General features: G+C 41.9%; 1 protein-coding gene and 1 non-coding gene across 3 annotated transcripts in view; one reads left to right on the forward strand and one right to left on the reverse strand.

Moving 5' to 3' along the window:
* The first annotated feature begins 1,326 nt into the window (after positions 1–1,326).
* SEC22C (SEC22 homolog C, vesicle trafficking protein) overlaps positions 1,327–22,130 on the forward strand; it is a 30,744-nt gene continuing 9,940 nt past the window's right edge. Inside the window, exons 1-4 of one of the 2 annotated variants that reach the window (XM_027040809.2) lie at positions 1,327–1,915; positions 2,406–3,033; positions 17,517–17,725; positions 21,393–21,556. In XM_027040809.2, coding sequence (XP_026896610.1) covers positions 17,544–17,725; positions 21,393–21,556 — 346 coding nt within the window. In that variant the 5' untranslated portion in view covers positions 1,327–1,915; positions 2,406–3,033; positions 17,517–17,543. Of the gene's footprint in view, positions 1,916–2,405; positions 3,034–3,057; positions 3,383–17,516; positions 17,726–21,392; positions 21,557–22,130 lie in introns of those variants that run through there. The other variant, XM_027040808.2, reaches the window with a different exon arrangement.
* Positions 11,513–11,618, reverse strand: LOC113594187 (U6 spliceosomal RNA). The gene has a single exon (XR_003414514.1). It is a non-coding gene; the product is annotated as a U6 spliceosomal RNA (small nuclear RNA).

Raw genomic sequence — 22,130 nt, forward strand, 5'->3', positions numbered from 1 at the left:
TATAAAAATAAGAGTGACTGAGGAAGCAAGACAGGACAGCAATGACAAATGCTGTTGAAAGGTCAAGCAAGGTAAAGACTAGAACTTTAATGTCTTTAATGAAGGAGGTTTCAGTGATGTGGTGAGGCAGAAGTGAGAATTTCCAGGGACTATGAAATATAGGAAAGATGAAGCAAATGGAGTCTTTAGAGCAGGCCACTGTTTCCAAGAAACCTGGCAATAAAGGGGAAAAAGGAAAGAAGGTGGTAGAGGGACAGAAGTTGGTGGGAACTGAGGGCTATTACTTTAACGGCTGCTCTTTCCTCGGTGAAGGGGGCACCTGGGAGGCTAGGGGGATCTTGAAGAGTGGTAGATATGGGGAGCACGCAGGAGATTTTGAGATTGGTGTTGGGGAGAGCTGGAGACAGAGCCAACCCGGCAAACATGGGACTGCCGGGCAGTGTTGGGGACCTGGTGGAGGCTGGCGAGGTGCATACATAGCACTGATCTGTATGGTTGTGCGATTTTTTTTTTTCTAGCAGCACTTCCAGCTCAGGGGCTTATTTAGAGAAGCCAGAAGATTGGATTTTTTTCCTGAGTTGGAGTGCTCCCAGGCAGATGTGACAGAAGAAAAACCGCACAATGGAGGTAAGCATATTGGGAAGAATGTGATGGAAATGATAAACCCTGCGCTTTCAGTGGATGGAGAAGGAAATAAAGATTGGAGAAAGGTGATACATACAACAAAGTAGAAGGACAAGTGGACTGGAGGCTTCCACAGGCCAGGCAACAGTGGGCAGAATTCTGAGAACAGCCAAGGGACAGTCAGAGATCAGGTGTCTGCATTTACAACTTCAGAGGTGGAGCTCTTCTTCTGTGGTGATACAGCAATCTAGGGTGTGAGCCTGGAAGTAGAGGAATGAAGAAGGCCGGAAAAGAAAATCTCTGGAGCCTGGAGTCAAAATGACCAATGATTGGAGAGGAGGGCTAGGACTCCAGACACCACATCTTACCCCTGTAGCCCAATCCACTATGGTGCCTGAGCCACTCTCTCTGCACCCGTCAGAGAGCACAAAGCCCTATTATAAAGCACTGACATAGCAGGTTTTGAGAGCCTGAGGCTCCACATTCAAAAACTCTTGGTTTTTGTGGGTCTGGCACCAATTTCTCCTTCCCCATTTAAGCCAGAGTTTTGTTTTCATGACCTGTGGTGACAAGAACAGGTCTTCATTCACCTGCGAATACACTTTGAGAGGGAATCCCAGTGATTCCCTCACATTCAGTGAGGAGGTTTCAATCTCTGTTATCAATCAAATCTCATTGCTTTTATCTTTTGTGCCTTTTATGACCTAGCCTCATGATCACTTGTCACACAGGCCAACCCTGACTCAATGTGGAGGAGACCACGCAAGAGTGTGAATACCAGGAGGTGGGGATCCCTGGAGGTCATCTGTTTTCATTTTGTAATTTTTCTCTGGCTATGTAAGGCCTGCTTCAGTTTCTACCCATGTGGTGATGACTTTCAAAAGTTGATGTCTAGCCCAGACCTGTACCTGTACATTCAACCGCCTACATTGACATCTGGACCAGAAGTCTCTAGGCTACCTCAAATTCAACTTGTCTGAGATAGAACTAGAGATCATTTTTCTTTCCAAAATCAGATCCTCTTCCAGTTTCTCTGTATCTAGGAACCCCTCCACTATCTACGCATTCACTCAAGGCTGAACAGTGGCATTATCCTTGAAGCCACTTTGTTACTCTTTCACATCCAGTTCGTCACCGCGTCTTGTTGATTTTGTTCCTACATGTCTCTGCAGACTGTCCAGTTCTCCTCCTCTTCACCATCGCTCCAGTCCAAGTCTAAGCGAGCTCCAGCTTCATCGTCTTTTGCCCAGATGACTGCATTGGCTTCCCAGCTGGTCCTACCAGAGCTTCTGTGAGCCTTTGTCATTTTGATCTTAACTTCAGCAGCCAAAGTGATTTTACACAAGATAAATTTTATCAGTTTCCCACTGTCCTAAACTTTCTAGCATGGCCTACAAAGGTCTTACCTGGTCTTAGCTCTTCTATTCTCTCTAGGGGCTCTCACCCTATTCCTTACTCTCTAAACTCTCAGTTCCTTTTCTTGTCTTTTTTTTTTTTTTTTTTTTTTTGGTGTGACAAAATATACATAACTTAAAATGTACCATCTTAGCTATTTTTAAATGTTCTGTGACATTTAAAAATTTACATTATTGTGCAGCTGTCACCACCATTCATTTCCAGAACTTTTTCATATTCTCCAGCTGAAATTCTGTGCCTGTTAAACACTAGCTCCTCATGCACCACCTTTCTTTTCATCCGTCTAAAGGAGCCCTGCCGCTTTCTTGTTCTTTATACACAAACCGCCCTCTGTCTGAACCACTCTTTTTTTCCCCTTTGCCTAGTGAGCAACCAGTCAGCTATAGTGTCACGTTCTCAAGGAAGCCTCCTCGGACTCCCAAGTTCAGACCAGAAGCTCCTGTAACTTCTCTCAAAAACCTTGTTCCTCTCGGAAGAGCACACATCTCAGTTTGTATTTCAACACATGTTGTGTAATTGTTTAATTGATGAGTGCTTTCGCTCTGCCTTCTCTTAACATAGTGTTTAGTGTCAGGAGTTCCTCACTGTGTCCCCACCGCCAGGCCTAGTGCCTGGCACACAGCAGGTGCTCAAAATGTGTTGGGTGAAAAATAAATGGACGAGTTCCGCTTCCCTGCATTGGGCCATCCATCCGTGTGACACCTGTGAGTGCCTCCACCCCCAGACTGGGGTGTGTCCCTCCAGGGTCGGACTTTAGCACCTCATCCAGGCTGGCAGGAGGCTGTGCTCTTTGGTTTGCCTATCTCGGACTTCCCGCCCAGCTGCGCAGACGGCAGAACCCACAGCGGGGGCGTGTCGCGGGCTTACGCAGAACCTCCCTGTCTCGGCACGTCAGTTCTGTACTCTACCCCAGGAGGAATCGGGCTTAGACCTAGAAGTTTCCTCGCACCTCCGGACGTGGGAATTACACGCTTGAACGTCAAACCCAAGCGGGTGAGAGCCAGCAGATGGGAAGAAAGCTGGGAGGAGCGCGCGCCCCTGCCACTCCCCCTGTGCCTTTGGGTGGCAGCCCTTTAAGAACTAGCTAATTCGGGACTCCTCCGGGACTGGGCGGGGAAGCCACTCCAGGATTGGCCGGTTCGGGTGCGGGTGTCGCTTAGCAGCTGCAAATAGGGATTCAAGATTCGGGCATGCGCACCATCGCCTACCTGCGCCTGGGCCGCCAGTGACCTGGGCCGGGTCCGCCCGGTGGGCTGAGGTTGCAGAGGAGGCGGCGGGTGGTACGGCGGTGAGGCGGCGCGACGGGCGGGCGCCGACTCCCGGAGGCCGCCGTCGGGGCGAGGTGAGGGCTGGCGGGCGGAGTCGGGTGCCGCGGCCCGTTAGCGGAAAGCAGGCGGGGTCGGGTGTGGCGCAGGGCGGGCCTGGAGGTGGAGGCGGCCCCGGGCCCGCCCCGCCCTCAGGCCCGACTTAGCCCCACCCGGTTTCGTGGGTCTTCCCCGAGTCGCCTGTCCCCCTTTCTTCCCCGGGCGGCTCTCTGGACTCGGGGACAACCGGGGCGCGCCTGCTGGAACCCTAAACTGACTGATGCGCGTGGAGCGCTGCTCCCAGTGGGAAGAGAAGGGGTGTGTCCAAATGAGAGAGGGGACGATTTCCTTGATTATCCTTGATTATCCACGAAGCCCCGGTCTGAGTACTGTTTAATTTTAATAGCAAACTTCCCTTACCATGCCGAAATTATACGACTTGGTTTACCAAATACTGGGTGCACTGGACCAGCTTTTCCGAACATTAGATGTAGGAGGTGATGTACATTTGTGTCCATTACAGGCTTACCTCTAGACCTCCAGAGACAGAAGGATCAAGCACTCTGGGAAAAATGAGGTTTTTAGAAATCAAAACCACAAAAGAATTATTCCTAGTGGCGAAAAGTATTTGGTGACATTTGTTACATGGTCAGAACAAAACAGTAAAGCTCAGACCAATGGATAGGGTAAATCTTAATTAAATTTTACAAAGGAATTAATCCCGTTAAAGGTAATTTTAGTAAAATTAAAATGTAAATAATTGAAGGTGGTTTCATATTGGTAAATAGAATTAAATCGATATAATAGAGTTTGCTCTGGAAAATACATTGTAGACAATGCGGTTATAGCTCTGTTTGTCTTTACAACACAGAAGACATCTTGGAGTCCGAAAGTTTTATTCTCAGAAAGAGCCTCAGAAACAAGCTGCATCCAAAAGGTGATTGAGGGTCAGAGAGGAAAATTGGCTTATTCAAGGTAACACAGCGAGTAAGGAGTAATTGTAACAAGTGTGACGCTGGGCCTCTGCTCCTTCTATTAACAGGTCTCTGATTAGTTGAGTAGTAATGCTCTAGGAGAAAGAGAAAATAGAAATAGGGTAGCTGTGATCCCCAAAATTGGATTTAGAGAGGCAGAGTATATTGAAAAGATTGTATAGGCTTTCAGATGTTTTCAGTAAGGAAGTTTGGGTTTGAAACCTGGCTCTCTCGCTTATGTCTTAGTTTTCCTACCTGTCCAGTGTAGATCATGCCTACTTCATAGATAGTTTTGAACAGTAAATAACATTATCAGTTTAAAAGTTCCTAGCACAGTGCCTCGCACGTAATGTTAGTCGCTATCAAGTTCAGTCCCCTACTCTTTAACTCATTTCAGAGTTATGTGTACCCTCCCTATCCCCACCCCATCCCCAAGAAACATGGAACAGAGGATCCTGAGAGATCTACACATTAGGTTACCGGTTCTCAAGTTGAAGATGAATTCAATAAGGGTGACTAACCCAGTTTTGTTTTCTGTATTGTGTATTTGAGGAGTGGGTAATATGCCTCATGGTGAAGACTTGTGTTTGAGTATTTGTGTGCCCAATGAAATTCGTTGTTTGTTTGCATTACTGTTTTGCAAGGCTTGGTCATGGTCTGGTCATTTAATGCTGTTTTTCTCTCATGCTTTTTCTTTCCCTCTTTTTTGGAGGAGGAGGGGGAGGAGCATATGTGGTAGGGATTTGGGGGTGGGCTAAGGGTGAGGAAAAAAAAAACAATGGGAACAAGCAAGGGTGGCCTCCAGCTAAGGACAAAGTCTTTGCTGGTAGAGTAGGGATAATCTATGACCCGAGCAGTTTATAAATAGATGCTGAGAAGAGGATTTAGGAAATGGGGGAGGCAGATTAAAATGTAATTTTTATAAAGCGTGGTAGCAGTGACTTGGGTATGTATATTTGATTACTAATTCAGTTTCTACTTCAGAAAAATCTGTATAAATGTCTTTTTCTCTCCAAGTAGAAATTTATTGTGGAAAAGTGTTCAAAATATAGATTAGGATATGACAAGATCTGAAAACCCACATTTCTTGTTTCAGTGGGCAAAAATAAGGCAGCTGTTAGGTCATTCATTCGTTTGCTTAACAGTTTTTACTGAAGGCTTCTCATGTGTGCCAGGCATGGTGTTAGGTTAGGAAGCCAGTCTACTGGCTTGTAGAGGGAGCCGGGAAGACCTGGAAGAGACTATTGTCTCTGTGTGAGTACTCTGAGGGTGCTTTTGTCTTTGTATAATCGATAATACATTTTTTTATTATTGTGGCATGATTTTTCAGATTTATACCATTACTTCTTGTTTCTTATTTTTATTTATTAAAAAATATTTTTTTAGGGGCACCTGGGTGGCTCAGTTGGTTGAGCGTCCGGCTTCAGCTCAGGTCACGATCTCGCGGTTCATGGGTTCGAGCCCCGCATCAGGCTCTGTGCTGACTGCTTGCTCAGAGCATGGAGCCTGCTTCGGATTCTGTGTCTCCTTCTCTCTCTGCCCCTCCCCTGCTCATGCTTTGTCTCACTCTGTTTCTCAAAAATAAATAAAATGTAAAAAAAAAAAATTTTTTTTTAATGTTTATTTATTTTTGAGAGAGACAGACAGACAGACAGATAGATTGTGAGTGGGGGAGAGGCAGAGAGAGAGGGAGACAGAATCTGAAGCAGGCTCCAGGCTCCGAGCTGTCAGTACAGAGCCCCACACAGGGCTGGAACCCACGAATCACAAGATCATGACCTGAGGCAAAGGCAGATAATTAACTGAGCCACCCAGGCGCCCCACTACCTCTTATTTTTTGAACTGAATACTAGTTAAATGTAGATAGCTTTTATTTTAATTAATCCTGAGATTAGAATACCTTCTAGTTTGGAAATGTCATGTAGTTATGGAGCTGCTCACTATAAAACGTGTTTTTCAACATTCAAGCAGAAATCATTGAAACTACAGTTAATTAGCAGAAAAGATTATTGATCTACTTATAGAGATGTTTATTTTGTTTTATTTTTAAAGTTTATTTATTTTGAGAGAAAGAGAAAGCATGAGTGGAGAAGGGGAAGAGAGAGAATCCCAAGCAGGCTCCACGCTGTCAGTGCAGATCCCGAGACAGGGCTCAAACCCACAAACCACGAGAGCATGACCTGCGTGGAAGTCAGGCGTTTAACTCACTGAGCCATCCAGAGCCCCTACTTATAGAGATATTTAAAAATGACGCTTACACATAAAAATCAAGTGGGAGCATAATTTAAGTAAGTGATATAAAGATCTGAAGTTAATACTTTATTCTTCAAAGTTTATTTAAAAATAATTCCAGTTTTAGGAAATTGCAAAGATAGTACAGAGTGGTCCCATATACCCTTTACCCTACTTTCCCCCCCATTGGTTACATCTCACTTAGGTATAGTACAACATCAAATCCAGGAAATCAACATTGATATAAAGTATGTATAGCTCCATGCCCATTTTAGCACTTAATGTAGATTCCTATCACCACCGTCGCAAAATACAAAATTATTCCATCACCACAAAGATCTTTTGCTCTCCCTTATAATAATCACAACCATTCCCCTCCTTCCCACCATCTCTGACCCTTAGCAACTACTAGTCATTTCTCCATCTCTGTAATTTTGTCATTTTGGGAATGTTACATGAAAGGATTCCTATGGTATGTGACCTTTTGAGGTTTGTTTGTTTGTTTTTTTTCACTCAACACAGTGCTCTTGAGATCCATCCAAGTTGTTCTGAATTTCAGTAGTTCATTTCTTATTACTGCTGAGTAGTATTCTGTGGTATGAATGTAATGTTTTATTTAACCATTCAGTATTTGTAGAATTTTTGGTTGATTCCAGTTCTTGGCCATTACAAATAAAGCTGTTATGAACAATTGTACACAGGGTTTTGTGTGGATTTAAATTTTCATTTCTCTGGGATAAATGCCCAGGAATGTGATTGATAGATCATATGTTAATTTCATGTTTAGTTTTGTTTTTTAAAGTTTATTTATTTTGAGAGAGAGAGAGGGAGAGAAGCACAAGCAAGGGGAGAGGCAGAGAGAGAGAGAGGAGAGAGAGAATCCCAAGCAGGCTCTATGCTGTCAGTGTAGAACTTGACATGGGGCTCAATCTCAAAACTTGAGATCATGACCTGAGCTGAAATCAAGAATCAGATGCTTAACTGACTGAGCCACCCAGGCGCCCTTGCATGTTTAATTTTAAGACACTGCCAAAAAAATAAATAAATAAAAGTAAAGGACACTGCCAAACTATTTTCCAGAGCGACTCTACCATTTTATAGTCTTACCAGTAATGTATGAGAGATCCACTTCATCTGTGTGCCTTGACAGCATTCACTTTTAAAAAAATCTTAGGTGTTTTCACAGGTATAGAGCATTATCTTATTGTGATCTTAAGTTACTATCCCTGACTTGTTAGTGATGCTGAACATCTTTTCACGTGCTTATTTACCATCTGTATATTCTTTTTGGTGAAATGTCTGTTCACGTACGTTGCCCATTTTCTAACTGGATTTTTTTTACTGTTGAGTTTTGAGAATTCTTTATAAATTCTAGATATACAGAGACCCTTATCAGATATGTGGTCTACAGATATTTTCTTCCAGTCTCTGGATTGTCCATGTTCTTTCTCCTTTTCACGTGAGCTTTTGCAGATCTAATGTTTCTAATTTGATTAAATCCAATTTACTGATTTTTGTGGATTATGCTTTTGGTGTCATGTCTAAGAACTCATCCCCAAGTCCTGAAGATCTTCTCTTACATTTTCTTCCATGTTTATAGTTTTACTTCTTAGATTTACATTTATGATCCATTTTGAATTGACTTTTATGTAAGGTGTGAGGTTTGGGTCAATATTTTTTTTTTCTATAGCTATCCATTGCTTTGGCACCAAATATTGAAAAAATTGTCCTCCCTCCATTGAATTGCTTTTGCACCATTGTTGAAAATAATTTAGCTGTACTGCTGTAGATCTATTTCTTTGTTCTCTCTTCTGTTCTATTGATCTGTGTGTCTGTTCCTCTGCCAATACCACACAATCTTGACTACCGTAGCTATATAATAAGTCTTGAAATGGAATGGCATGGTTCCTTCCACTTTATTCCTTTTCAAAGTTGTTTTAGCTATCTTAGTTTCTTTGCCTTCCCATATAAATTTTAGAATACTCTATCTTTACAAACTGTCATTCTGATATTTTTATAGGAATTACATGATACCCTTATGTCAGTTTGGTGGAGAATTAACATCTTTACTATGTTGAGTTATCCAATCTGTGAACATGATGTATTTTCTCATTTAAAACTTTTTTTTTACTTCTTTCAGCAGTGTTTTGTAGTTTTCAGCATAGAAGTCTGTACATGTATTGTTAGATTTATAAGTATTTTATTTTAAAAATTATAGCTTTATTGGGATCTTTTTTTGGTGTGATTGTAAATGGTATTTTATTTTTAATTTCGGTTTCTATGTGTTCTTGCTAGTTTATAGAAGTACATTGATTTTTGTATGTTGATATTATGTCTTGCAACGTTGTTGAACCCAATAGTTCTAGAAGGTTTTTTTGGTGGGCTCCTCAGGATTTTTCATGTAGATGATTTTGTCATCTGCAAATAGGAGTAGTTTTGTTTCTTCCTTTCCTATCTTTATACCTTTTATTTCTGTTTCTTGCCTTGTTGCACTGAGTAGAACTTCCAGTAATGTGTTGAAAAATAGTTGTGAGAGCAGACATCCTTGTTCCTGATTTTAGAGAGGAAAGCATTCAGTCTTTAACCATTAAGTATGATGTTAACTGTAGGCTTTTTGTAGATGCTCTTCCTCTAATTGACGAAGTTCACCTCTGGTCCTATTTTGCTGAAAGTTTTATCATGAAGCAGGGTTGAATTTTGTCAGACACCCTTTCTGTATTAATTGATATCATTTTTTTTTTTGGCCTTTTAATATCATGGATTATAGTGGTTGATTTTACTATGTTAAGCCAGCCTTGCATCCTGGAATAAATCTCATTTGGTTATGATGTCTAATTGTTTTTATTATATTGCTGATTTCTAGTTACTAATATTTTGTTAAGGATTTTCACATATAAATTCATGAGTATTATTGGTCTACAGTTTTCTGGGTTTAATATCAGGGTAATACTAGTTTCATAAAATGAATTTGGAATTATTTCCTCCTCTTTTATTTTTTGGAAGAGATTGTGTGTAATTGGTGTTAATTCCTTTTTACATGTTTGGTAGTATCCTCCAGTGAAACCATCTGGACTTGGAGATTTCAGAGTTTTAAAATTACAAATGAAAATTTCTTAATAGGAAATTTAGTTATAAGATTGTTTAAATTACATGTTTCATATTGGGTTGAATTGTGGTAGTGTTTTTTGAGGAATTGACCATTTTACCTACATTGTCACATTTATGGGTGTAGAGTTGTTTATAGTATTCCATTGTTTATTTTTTTGATGTCCATAGTGTCTATAGTGATATTTCCTATCTGATTCTTGATATTATTAATATGTCTCTTGTCTAGTTTTTTCTTTGTTGTTTTGGTAGAGATTTGTCAATGTTGTTGATCTTTTGAAAGAACTAAAATTTTATCTCATTGATTTCCTCTATTACTTTTCTGTTCCTAGTTTCATTGATTTCTATTATTTCCTTCCTCCTGCCTGCTTTGGGTTTTTTGTTTGTTTTCAGTTTGTTTTTGTTTTTTGCTCTTCTTTTTCTAGTTTCTTGACGTGAGCTTAAGTTATTATTTTGAGACTTTTCCTCTTTTTTTTTTATTTAAAAAAAAATTTTTTTTTTCCAACGTTTATTTATTTTTGGGACAGAGAGAGACAGAGCATGAACGGGGGAGGGGCAGAGAGAGAGGGAGACACAGAATCGGAAACAGGCTCCAGGCTCCTAGCCATCAGCCCAGAGCCCGACGCGGGGCTTGAACTCACGGACCGCGAGATCATGACCTGGCTGAAGTCGGACGCTTAACCGACTGCGCCACCCAGGCGCCCCACTTTTCCTCCTTTTTAATGATAGCATCTGGTGCAGTAAATTTCCCTCTTAGCACTACTTTAGCTGTGTCTCACAAATTTTGATAGGTTTTCCTTTTTATCCAGTTCAGTGTATTTTTAAATTTCCTTTGAGACTTCCTTTTTGACTCATTGATTATTTAAAAGTGTGTTGTTTAATTTTTTAAGTGTTTGGAGGTTTTTAGTGCCTCTCTTTGATTAATTTCTATTTTGATTACATTGTGGTCCCAGAACATACTCTGTGTGCATTTTTAAAATTTGTTGAGGTTTGTTTTATGACCCACGTCTATCTTGCCGTATGTTCTGTCAGTGCTTGAAAGGAACTCTGTTGTTGGATGGAGTGTTCTATAAATGTTGATTACCTACTTTTGTAGATAGTGATGTTAAGATCTCCTATATCTTTGCTGGTTTTCCATCAATTGTTAAGAGTGATGTTGAAGTTTTCAACTGTAATTTTGTGGATTTGTCTATTTCTCCTTTCACTTTATCAATTTTGCTTCACCTATTTTACACCCCTATTGTTTAGTGCATATACATTTAGTTTTATGTCTTCTTGGTAGATGTATTCTTTTATCATTATGTAATGTTTTTCTCCATCTTTGGAAATTTTCTTTGCTTTGAAGTCTGCTTATGATATTAATATAACTTACTCTTTCTTTTGATTAATGTTTGCATGGTATATTTATTCATTTACTTTCAATATACCTATATTGCTTGTTTTTTTTTTTAATTTTTTTTAACGTTTTATTTATTTTTGAGACAGGGAGAGACAGAGTCAGAGAGAGGGAGACACAGAATCTTAAACAGGCTCCTGGCTCTGAGCTGTCAGCACAGAGCCTGACGCGGGGCTCAAACTCACGGACCAAGAGATCATGCATGACCTGAGCTGAAGTCGGCCACTCAACCGACTGAGCCACCCAGGCGCCCCTATACCTATATTGTTATATTTGATGTGAATTTCTTGTAGAAAGTAAATAATTGGATCATGTGTTTTATCCACTTTATCAATTTCTGTCTTTAATTATGTATTTTGACCGTTTACATTTACTGTAATCATTGATATGTTAGGGCTTAATATGGTCTTTTACTTTTTGTTTTCTGTTTATTCTGTTTTCTTTCTTCTTTATTTATTTTTTTAAATATGGAACGCTTCACGAATTTGTGACATCCTTGCACAGTGGCTATACTAATCTTCTCTGTATCGTTCCAATTTTTAGTATATGTGCTGCCAAAGTGAGCACTAAAATTCTGTTTTCTTTGTTCCTGCATTCCTGTGAATAATTCAGACATCTTTTAGAAGTCCATTTGTATTTACGTATGGTGTTTTTGAATGTATCTCTTTGTATAGCTTTTTCAGTGGTTGCTCTAGTATACACCTGTGTACATATGCATACTTATATATGCATGTATGTACACCTGTGTTTGTGCATATTTATGATTTATCAGTTTCCTGCAGACAGGATTTTACCATTTCAAGTGAAGCATTGAAACTTTACCTGCCTTTACATCTCTGTACCCGCCATTACTAATTGTCTTAAATATTTCCTCTAAATACATTGAGAGTATCAGAAATGTTCTAGTAACTGCTTCAGTCATCCAACATAACTTACAAAACTCATAACTTACAAAACTCATGCGAAGTATAGTCTATTGTATTTTCCCATGTTTTTATTCTCTTTGAGTTTGTTTTTGTTTCCCAAGTTTTCCTTCTTTTATCATTTCCTTTTTGTTTAGAGAACTTCCTTTAGCCATTCTCTTAGAGCAGGTGTGCTGGCAACAAATTCTTTTAGTCTTCTTCATCTAAACATGTTTTAATTTTCCTTTCCTTTTTGAAGGATATTTTTGCTGAAAATACAGAATTCTGGGTTGGCAGTTCTTTTCTCTTAGCATTTTAAAAACATGCTTCCTTTTGGCCTCCATGGTTTCTGTGAGAAATTTGCTGTCGTTTGAATTGTTTTCCCCCCTCTGTATTATTTTCTGCTGCTTTCAAGATTTTTTCTGTCTTTAGTTTTCTTAAGTTTGACTGTTACTTTTGTTGGCATGGATTTCCTTAGGTTTATCCTTTCTGGGGTTTATTCTTTTTTTTAAACACATTTTTAAATGTTTTTATTTATTTTTTGAGAGAGAGACAAAGCACAAGTAGGGGAAGGTCAGAGAAAGGCACAGAATCCAGAGCAGGCTCCAGACTCTGAGCTGTCAGCACAGAGCCTGACGCGGGGCTCGAACCCATGAGCAGTGAGATCATGCCCTGGGCCAAAGTCAGACACTCAACCAACTGAGCCACCCAGGTGCCCCTGGGATTTATTCTTTTTGAATCTGTTGCCTTATGTCTTTTGCCAAATTTGGGAAGTTTTCAGACATTTCTTTGAATACTTTTTCAGTCCTACCCTCTTTCTCCTCTCATTAGGACTCCAGTGACAGGTGTGTTAGATAATTTGTTATAGTCCCACAGTCCCTGAGGCTCTGTATAATATTTTTCAATCTAACTTCTCTCAGATTGTTTAAATTAAGTAATTTTTATGTTCTGTCTTCATGTTTACTGATTCGATTCCTTCTTCTGTCCCCTCCATTTTGCTGTTGAGCTCATCTATTGAGTTTTTTACTTCAGTTATTGTATTTTTTTACATTCTAAAACTTCCCTTTGGTTTTTTATACCTTCTATTAATTTGCTGAGACTTTTAATTCTTCATTTGTTTCAAGTGTGTTTATATTGCACATTGAAGCATTCTATGATGGTTTATTTTATTTTTTTATTAAAAATTAAAAAAAATAAATTTTAATGTTTATTTTTGAGACAGAGAGAGACAGAGCCTGAGTGGGGAAGGGGCAGAGAGAGAGGGAGACACAGAATCCGAGGCAGATTCCAGGCTCTGAACTGTCAGTACAGAGCCTGATGTGGGGCTTGAACTCACGAACCCTGAATTCATGACCTGAGCCAAAGTCGGACACTTAACTGACTGAGCTACCCAGGCACCCCTATGATGGTTACTTTAAAGTTTATCGTCTTGATGTTGGCATCAGTTGATGGTCTCTTCTTATTCAATTTCAGATCTTCCTGGTTCGTAGTATGACCAGTGATTTTTTTTATTAAAACCTGGACATTTGGGGTGTTATGAGACTCTGGATCTTATTTAGATCTGTTTTAGTTGGCCTTTGTTGACACTGTGTTAGCAGGGGTGGTGGAGGTACTATCTCATTACTTCCAGGTGGGAGTAAAAGTTCAGGTTTCCCCACTGAGCCTCTTTTGGGTCCCTGAAGAGAAGGGGATTTCTGTTTCCTTAATGATACAATGGGAGAGGCTGGCTCTTTGCTGCCTGTAGCTCCCTACCTGATCTCTGACACTCCAGCAGTGTGGAGAGTTGGTGGGGACACCTCATTACTGCCAAGCAAAAATAGAAGTCTGGGCTTTTATTTCAGCCTTTGTTGTGGGTATATGATGGCTGCAGTTTTTCTGTGGTGTTTGACTGGAGTAGAATGTTTTTGTCTAAACCTTTACTGTTTTGCTAGGCTGCGCGCACTTTCCTGGTTCTTAGGCTGGAGAGACCAGGCTCTTTTTCATTGTTGGGGTTTTTTTTTTCTTTTTTCCTGCCTGCACTCATTGGCATTTCTGGGTTGCCGGTTTCTCCAGCACCAGGACTAGCATATCTGAGGCAAAAAGAAAATTGAGCAAACTCCTAACTGTGCCATTCCTCAGGTTCCAAAGTCCCTAGCCAGTCTGCTTTCCTGTCCCCACCTTTCAGATGTTTATTTATGTTTATGTTGTATATAGTGTCCATATTTTTTATACCACTATTAGTGGGAGTAGGAAAAAAGCCCTTCAACTCTACCTTTTCAGAAGCAAAAGCCTCAGTTCATTCTTTTTTGAGCAGTGATCAGATCTCTTATGCAAGTACAGATCATCTCATCATAGTTCATAATCTGAATTTGCAAACATCAGCTCCCTACAGTATGCAAAGCTCTTACCAAGCGCTGTGAGGACACAAAGATGAGTCTCTCCCTATTTGCATTAATTTTTTTTTTCATTTTTTAGGATACAAAGTACATTTTCAAAAAGGGAAAACCAATGTTGTCTCTGCTCTTAGACTCTAACACAGCAGTGTGTAAAATCCCTCCACCTCTCAGGCAGCTGTCGTCCTGTATGTTTACACACTCATATGTATACACAAACACAAGTAACACTTAATATCCCAGTATCCCCTTCATTTAAGCATCAGAAAAAATTTTAAATATCTTAAATGTATGTGGGTTTCACTAGTTTCCAGTACTAGTAACTTGGGAGAACTGACCAACAGTGTTCTTTATTTTGAATGCTATTGTTTGGTCACCCAAAGGATCAAGTGGGTCAAGTAGAGAATCTAAAGGGACAGTTGTGTCCTTTAGAGAGTGGTAGAACTCGTTCTTAGATTACTATCACTTGTAAAAGTTCACCGTTTTCCTTTTATTGGTTTAACATGATACCTGGCACATGGCAGATGCTCTATAAAAACAGCACTAGAGAGGCTATTTGGGGGTTGACAGTTGGAATATATGTATATTGCTTTTCCTTTAAAGAGCAGAGAATTTACTCAGCCCCCTAAGCAGTGTCTTTCTTATTTTGCCTTGGGGCGTTTCTGTCCAGTCTCTGACTCTCTTGGTATCTCATTAATTCATTGTCTTTCTCGAGTTCTCTCTTTTTTAGGCGTGGTGGGGGAGAGGGTGGGGGGGGGCTCAGTGTCTTTATATTGTTCTTTCTTATCTAGTAGTGTTTTTAGAAACATCTTCATTACAAGTATTTTTTTTTTTTTTTTTTTTAAGAGAGAGAGTGTGTGCTCCTGAGTGCACACCAGCAGGGGAGGGGGCAGAAGGAGAGGATGAGAGAATCTTAAGCAGGCTCCGTGCCCAGCACAGAGCCCATCTCAGAGCCCTTCTTGGGGACATGATCTCCCAACCATGAGATCATGACCTGAACCAAAATTGAGAGTTGGATGCTTAATTTACTGAGCCACCCGGACACCCCTTAACTACAAGTATTCTTAAACACTCCTCTACGTGCATTGCAGAATAGTTACAACTTGCATGCACTGAAATAACACTGTTCTCAAGGTAGCAAGCAAGTTGTCGTTCTTGTTTTGCTCCTAAGGCCTAGTCTCAAGTTGATCTTATAGTCTTCCCCTGTCTCTATCAGGGCTTTGTGCCTGTAAGTCTTTAAAAATTTATTTCTAGGGGCACCTGGGTGGCTCAGTCGGTTAAGCGTCCGACTTTGGCTCAGGTCATGATCTCACGGTCCCTGAGTTCGAGTCCCGCGTGGGGCTCTGTGCTGACAGCTTAGAGCCTGGAGCCTGCTTCGGCTTCTGTGCCTCCCTCTCTCTCTGCCCCTCCCCTGCTCATGCTCTGTCTCTCTCTGTCTCAAAAATAAATAAACATGAAAAAAAATTATTTCTAAATTAAGTATTTCAAGCATTCACGAAAGTATAAGAAGGTCATGAGATTAGCCGCAACACACCCAATCCCTGATGACCTCTTTGGTACCAGAGGCCTCAGCGTTGGCTAAGCAGCTGGGGTGCGGCCCACATGGCCTTCTGGCAGTTGGCAGGGCCTGCCACTGGTGCTGGGAACGTAGCAATTTTGTGCGTGGAGGTATTTTTCCTGGGGCTTTTCACATGTTTACTCTTGAATGGGAAGTGTGGGGAGATGGGACAAACGGACTTTGTAGGATCTGTTGGCTAGTAGACCAAGTTTTCTTTTTGCTTTCTCTTGTTTTTATACCACTGCAGTCTCTTCATGGGTAAAATGGGAAGAATTATTCATTTATGCATTCCAGATAGGGTGTTTATTCTTAGAACCTACACTTAGGTAATGGAAATGAAAAATTAGTAAAATAGAGAACAAGGAGATAGGGTCTCTGAGAATTCGGAGGAGGTGGAAGACCTCCAGCCAGACAAGCCTGGGAAGGGGTCATGGAAAGGGTGGCTGCGGATTTGGGTATGGGGAGATCAGAGGAGGAACAGACAGAGGAAAAGAATCCGTAGAGGCACAGAGGTGAAGAGAGTAGTGTGCATCATGGGGGTTCCCCTTTCCTACTGCTCGTAGGAGTTGAGAGGCCAAATAAGGTGACGTATTTGGAGTTCTTTGAAAGAAAAGCCCACCAATGTGTGTACCTATTACCATCCTATCAAGTAGAGGACCTCACGAACAAAATCTGTGAAACGGGATGTGTGGGTGCATGGAAAGACCCACTAAAGCTACGCTGGCCACCTCACTAACCCCTGGTTGCGGGCTGCCACGGCCTACGTGTGTAGGTTATGGCCTGTGCAAGCACCTGCAGCGTTAGCAGATGGGGCCAAAACCCAGCCAGGCTCTGCCAGGCTCTCTTTTCACCCTGAGAAGCGTTTTGGTCTGATTTGCCAGAGGCACCACGAGGGCTCAAGATCTGATTCCTTTTGTTGCTTAATAGTGCCCACGTTTCATGGCCAAATATTGAGTAACTTACTACAGTATAATTTGCTAAATGACTTCCTTTAGCCATCTGTAGGGACTCAGTCATCATTTCGAAGACTGGCTTGGGATCAAACACTTGGAGAAATTCAGGAGGACATGCTATACTCCCTCGGTTCCATTTTTACCTTCTGTTCTCCTTGCCACCAACTTCAGGTTGGATGCTCAGAATCCCTCTACTGCAGGTGAGGATAAGACAACAAAACTGCTCAGCACCTACCTGCCTGGGTGACCTGAAACGCATAGGTCACTGGGCCCCATCCCTGCTGCTTCAGTGTCTGGTGGTTCCTGTCCCTTCAGGGCCGTCTTGCTACCTGTGTCCTACTACCCACTGTCATTGCTGCTGCTCCTGAGCCTTTCTGGCGCTGCTTCCTTGCTTCTCCATTCCTTTCTCCCTCATCCTAGTTGGTAGACTTCTGGAAAGGGAGAGATTCATTAGAGAGAAGGGAAAGGAGGATTATAAGTGAAGAAGAGACAGGAAGGAAAATGAAGGGATGAAGACAGGCCGTGACCTAGCAGTAGAGGCCAGGGAAGTAATAATAAAGGCAACATTTGCAGTTACAGTGGGGTGAGGGTGAAACAGCCAGAAAGGACGTTTCAAGGGCAGGGGGCGTCTCTCTTACCATCGTCTGCCTTCAGTAACAAGGTGCCCTTGCTTTCCTCAGGTGTCCTCATGACTTCCCCTGCAGACCATGTCCATGATCCTTTTTGCCTGTGTGGTGAGGGTGAGGGATGGACTGCCCCTCTCGGCCTCCACTGACTTTTACCACACCCAGGATTTTCTGGAATGCAGGAGACGGCTCAAGACTTTAGCCTTGCGACTGACCCAGTACCCAGGTCGAGGTTCTGCAGAAGGACGTGACTTCAGTATACAGTAAGCAAGCATGCTCACTCTTCCACAACATCCGCAAACTTGGGTTTACTTTTAACCATACGTTGGGGTAACATGAGACCGATCACACTGTGTGTTAAGAGTAGGTCTGCCGTCAGACAGCAGTCTGAGGTTGTGTGCATTTACAGCCATCGGATCAAGGGGGTGTGCTGTTCCCACTCTTGCCCTTCTGTTGGTGGGGTTGCTCTTGAGTGTCGGGAGACCTGGGTTCAATCAGTTTTCATGTCTGTAGTTTGGTAGTTTATTCTGCATTAGATGGAGGGGTGGAAAAGCTGAGGAAGGGGGAGAAGTCTAGGGTATAATGTCAGGGAGGGAAAAGGATGAGAGTAGGAAAGCCAAGAAAATAAAAGACTTCTAATTCTTGCCTTTAATTTTTTACTTTTTAAATTTTTCGCCTGTTTGGTTTTTAAATTTAAATTAAAAAAATTTTTATGTAACGGAGCAGGGGAGTGAATAATGAGCACAGGTAGGTCCCTTTTCTGAGGGAACTTAAAGGCTAAGGAGGGAACAAGAGAAATACCTAACTGAATATAATACAGTAGGAAAAATGCTCCAGTGGAAGTAGGAATCAAGTGGTTACAATAATCCTAGTAAGAATGGCTAGTATTGTTGAGTGCTTTCTAGATGTCAGGCATTGTTCTAAGTGCTTTATTGGCCTGTGAGGTGGGTGACAGTATCATACGTGTTTTACAGAGGAGGAAACAGGTTAAGTGACTTAGCTGAGGTTGTCCTGTTAGTAAGTGGTAGGGCCTGGATTTGAGTACGGGCAACTGGGCCCCAAGGGCTGCTCCTCATGTGTTCTGTCATTTCTTATTCTAGGACTAAGATGCACGAAGCCATTCTACAGGAGGGCGTAGGGGTTTGCAGGTTTTGAAGTATCACAACGGCTTGTCATAGATTTTACATCATTGTTTTCCATTATTTGGGCCCTCATTTGCCAGGTTCCTCCTGCTCCCTTTAAATGCTAAATTTTTAGTTGACCTGATGAGGTAGGGTCCTTTTAGGGGAATTCAGCCTCAGAATCCGAAAAACAAAAGGAAAAGGCCAGGCTTGACTTGGGGCTTGCTGGTGTCCTTGGGCAAGAGGGGTCCTGCCTGAAGGGGGCACCAGGTAGCAAACACATGCGGCTGTTACCCTGTGGTGTGGGCTCTGGGGGCTCAGGAGCCAAAGCTGAGCTGCCTCTGTCCGCATTTGTGCCTCCTTTCTCTGGGTGCCCAAAACCACTGTCCTTCATGTCCCTCCCTCATTACGCTCTGATTCTCTAACACCTTATGGGATCTTGGTGCTACACCTCAAACCTTTCTCTGTTACGAAAACATCTTTGACATCAAATGAAATTATGGGTGCTTCAGTCATTTTTTGAAAACTAGAATATAAAACGTTCTGCTCATTTGTATTTTGAATTAAATATTCACCATTATTTTCACAGATGAACCTGAAGTTTGTGGTTTTTTCTTTTTTTTTTTTTGTACAGGTGGGCAGTACTATAGCTTATTTTATAGTTAAGGAGTTGAGTTATGTTCCTACGGTTACCATAACAAATTAAAACAACAGAAATTTATTCTCCCACAGTTCGGGAGCCCAGAAGTCTAGAATCACGGTGTTTGCAGGGCAGTGCTGTCTTGGAGGTTCTAAGGAAGACTCCTTCCCATGCCTCTCTACTACCTTCTAGTGGTTGCTGGCAGTCTTTGTCATTCCATGTCTTTTAGAAGAGTTACTCCAATCTCTACCTTCTTGGTTACATGGCCTTCTTCCCCTCTGTCTCTAAAACCAAATTTCACACCAGTCATTGGATGGAGGCCTACCCTAATCCATTATAATCTCATTTCATCTTAATTGTATCTGCAAAGACTGTTTCCAAATAAGGTCATGTTCACGGGTACTGGGAGTTAGGACTTGGGCCTATTTTTTGGGAGACAAAGTCAGCCCCCAAATAGGGGCTTCTGGAAAATTCCTTGTATAAGGAGCAGATTGTCTTTTTTTTTTTTTTAATTGACAAAAGTTTTTATATAGAGACTTGCAATTATGAAAAGATGATAGAACAATATAACTGTAAAACTCTTTTCCAGAAACATTCTGAAATGTGAGTAAATGTATATGAGAAATTATTTTAAATGTGTAGCTGAGCTTAAAATAAAGAATTCCCAAGGTGCCAGAAATGATGGGGAACAGAGTATCAGGGTATGGTAAGTGTGTGAGCTGACATTGAGGCTCTTGGGTAATAAGTCAGTCATGGTATACTCAGGACTTGAGTTTCAGTACCCATTAAGGGAGAGGCCTTTGGGCTTGAGGTGTTGTGAGAAGACCCATGCATGAAGAAGGGATTCTTGTGAGGCCACACACAGTCCAGGTGGAATGACAATAGGTGAGAAATAGCCACCCACCAGTACAGGGTAGCTCATCTCTACCTGGCTTTGAATGGGAAGGAAACACAAAATCTCATCTAAGAAATTGAAACCCAGCTTCTGTGCCTCCTGTAGGATTGGAGTTTGAGTTCATACTCTCCATGGTCTAGGAATTCCTAAACAAGGTTCAGCTCTCAGTTTTGGTTCCAGACTGATGACACTCCTGGAGTAGCTGGCCAGAGCAAATGGAAAACCACTCTGGAAGGGACAATACCACCAATGCTGTACATAAAACCACTCTGGAAGAAGTGTGCCACAACTCAGTCCTCGAGAGATTCTTAAAGAAGGACAAAAAAAAAAAGAAAAAAGCTCCACACTGGTCCCCTCTCACCAAAAGTTACAGGACAGCAGAGGAGACACTCTACAATGAGTGTGAGTCAGTAGACACCACAGACAGGAGAACTCGAGTCCCCAGAACTTCAAATGGTAGCATGACATTCTGAAAAGTGGTAGAAAAAGGAGAGAACCCTGCATTTATTTTATGAAACCAGAATCACCCTAATACCACAACCAGATAAAGATAGTGCAGGAAAGGAGAATTACAGGCCAATATTACTTTGCATAGACACAAAAATCCTAAATAAAACATTAGCAAACTATATCCAGCAAGTTGTGTGTATGTGCATATGTACAAACTCATAACCTCTTGGCTTTATTTCAGGATGGCAGGATGATTTAACATTAGAAAGCTATTGATGTGGATTAAAGAAAAAAAATATTTTCCTCAATAGATGCAGAGAAGTCTGAGGCTACTTCTCCCTCATGAAGCGTGCATCCTTCATGCACAAATTAGTAGGAGTGATTTCACATTGTCAGTGGCAAATAACTGCTCTCCATTTCAATTTTTTTTTCCCATTTATTTATTTTTGAGAGACAGAGATAGCACAAGTGGGAAGGGGCAGAGAGAGAAGGGGACAGAATCTGAAGCAGGCTGCAGGCTCTGAGCTGTCAGCACAGAGCCTGACACGGGGCTCGAACTCAAAAACCGTGAGATCATGACCTGAGCCGAAGTTGGACGCTCAACCAACTGAGCCACCCAGGTGCCCCAACTGCTCTCTATTTTAGAGGAAGGACAAGAGAGTCCCAGGGAGGTCCAGCTGAAGGGACTGTATGCATGCAGCAAACAGCTCCAGGGCTGTTCAAGGCCAAGGAAGAGCAGGGCGGAAGCATCGTTGTGTATGAATATGGGATGGGAATACAGGGGTCTGTTCCCCGGTAATGGAGATGCTGCCCTTTTGTTTCAGTTTCTCTTCGTTGGGGGATGTGGCTTGCATGGCTATCTGCTCCCGCCAGTGTCCAGCGGCCATGGCCTTCTGCTTCCTGGAGACCGTGTGGTGGGAATTCACAGCTTCCTATGACACCACCTGTATTGGCCTAGCCTCCAGGCCATACGCCTTTCTTGAATTTGGTTTGTAACCCTCTTTCTTATTTACTGTTCTCTCACGGCATCATATGTGTAGAATTAATGGTTTAGATTTGGCTTTGACCATCAGGGAAAACCACTGCAGGGGCTATAACATGTCACTGGAGATCAGTTTTGTACCAAGAGATTTCAGTGAAGGAGCGGCCTGGAGAGCTTCAAGGTTTAACGCCGGTTCTTCATCTCTTCAGAGCCTGAGGCAGGTTGGGGAGTGGTGAAACTTGTATCAATTATTCACCACAGCCCTCTGGGACAGGGGTCAGCAAACTGGTCCAAGGGCCAGCTGCCCCGCCTCTTTTTTTCTTGTAAATACAGTGGAACCCAGCTACGTTCATTCTTTTCATGGGTCACCTGTGGCTGCTTTTGCCCTTACCCAGCAGAGTTGAGTAGATGTGACAGAGACCATATAGGGCCTAGAAGCCTCAAATATTTGCTACCTGGCAGCTTAAGAAAATTTGCTAACCCCTGCTCTAGAGCAGTGCTACTCAAAGGGTGGTGTGGGAATTTGTTCTATCATGAGGGAGGTACAGAAAGTGAGAATAAGTGTCCAGAAACTCATATG

This window comes from Acinonyx jubatus, chromosome C2 (assembly GCF_027475565.1).
Source record: "Acinonyx jubatus isolate Ajub_Pintada_27869175 chromosome C2, VMU_Ajub_asm_v1.0, whole genome shotgun sequence".
Classification (NCBI taxonomy): domain Eukaryota; kingdom Metazoa; phylum Chordata; class Mammalia; order Carnivora; family Felidae; genus Acinonyx; species Acinonyx jubatus.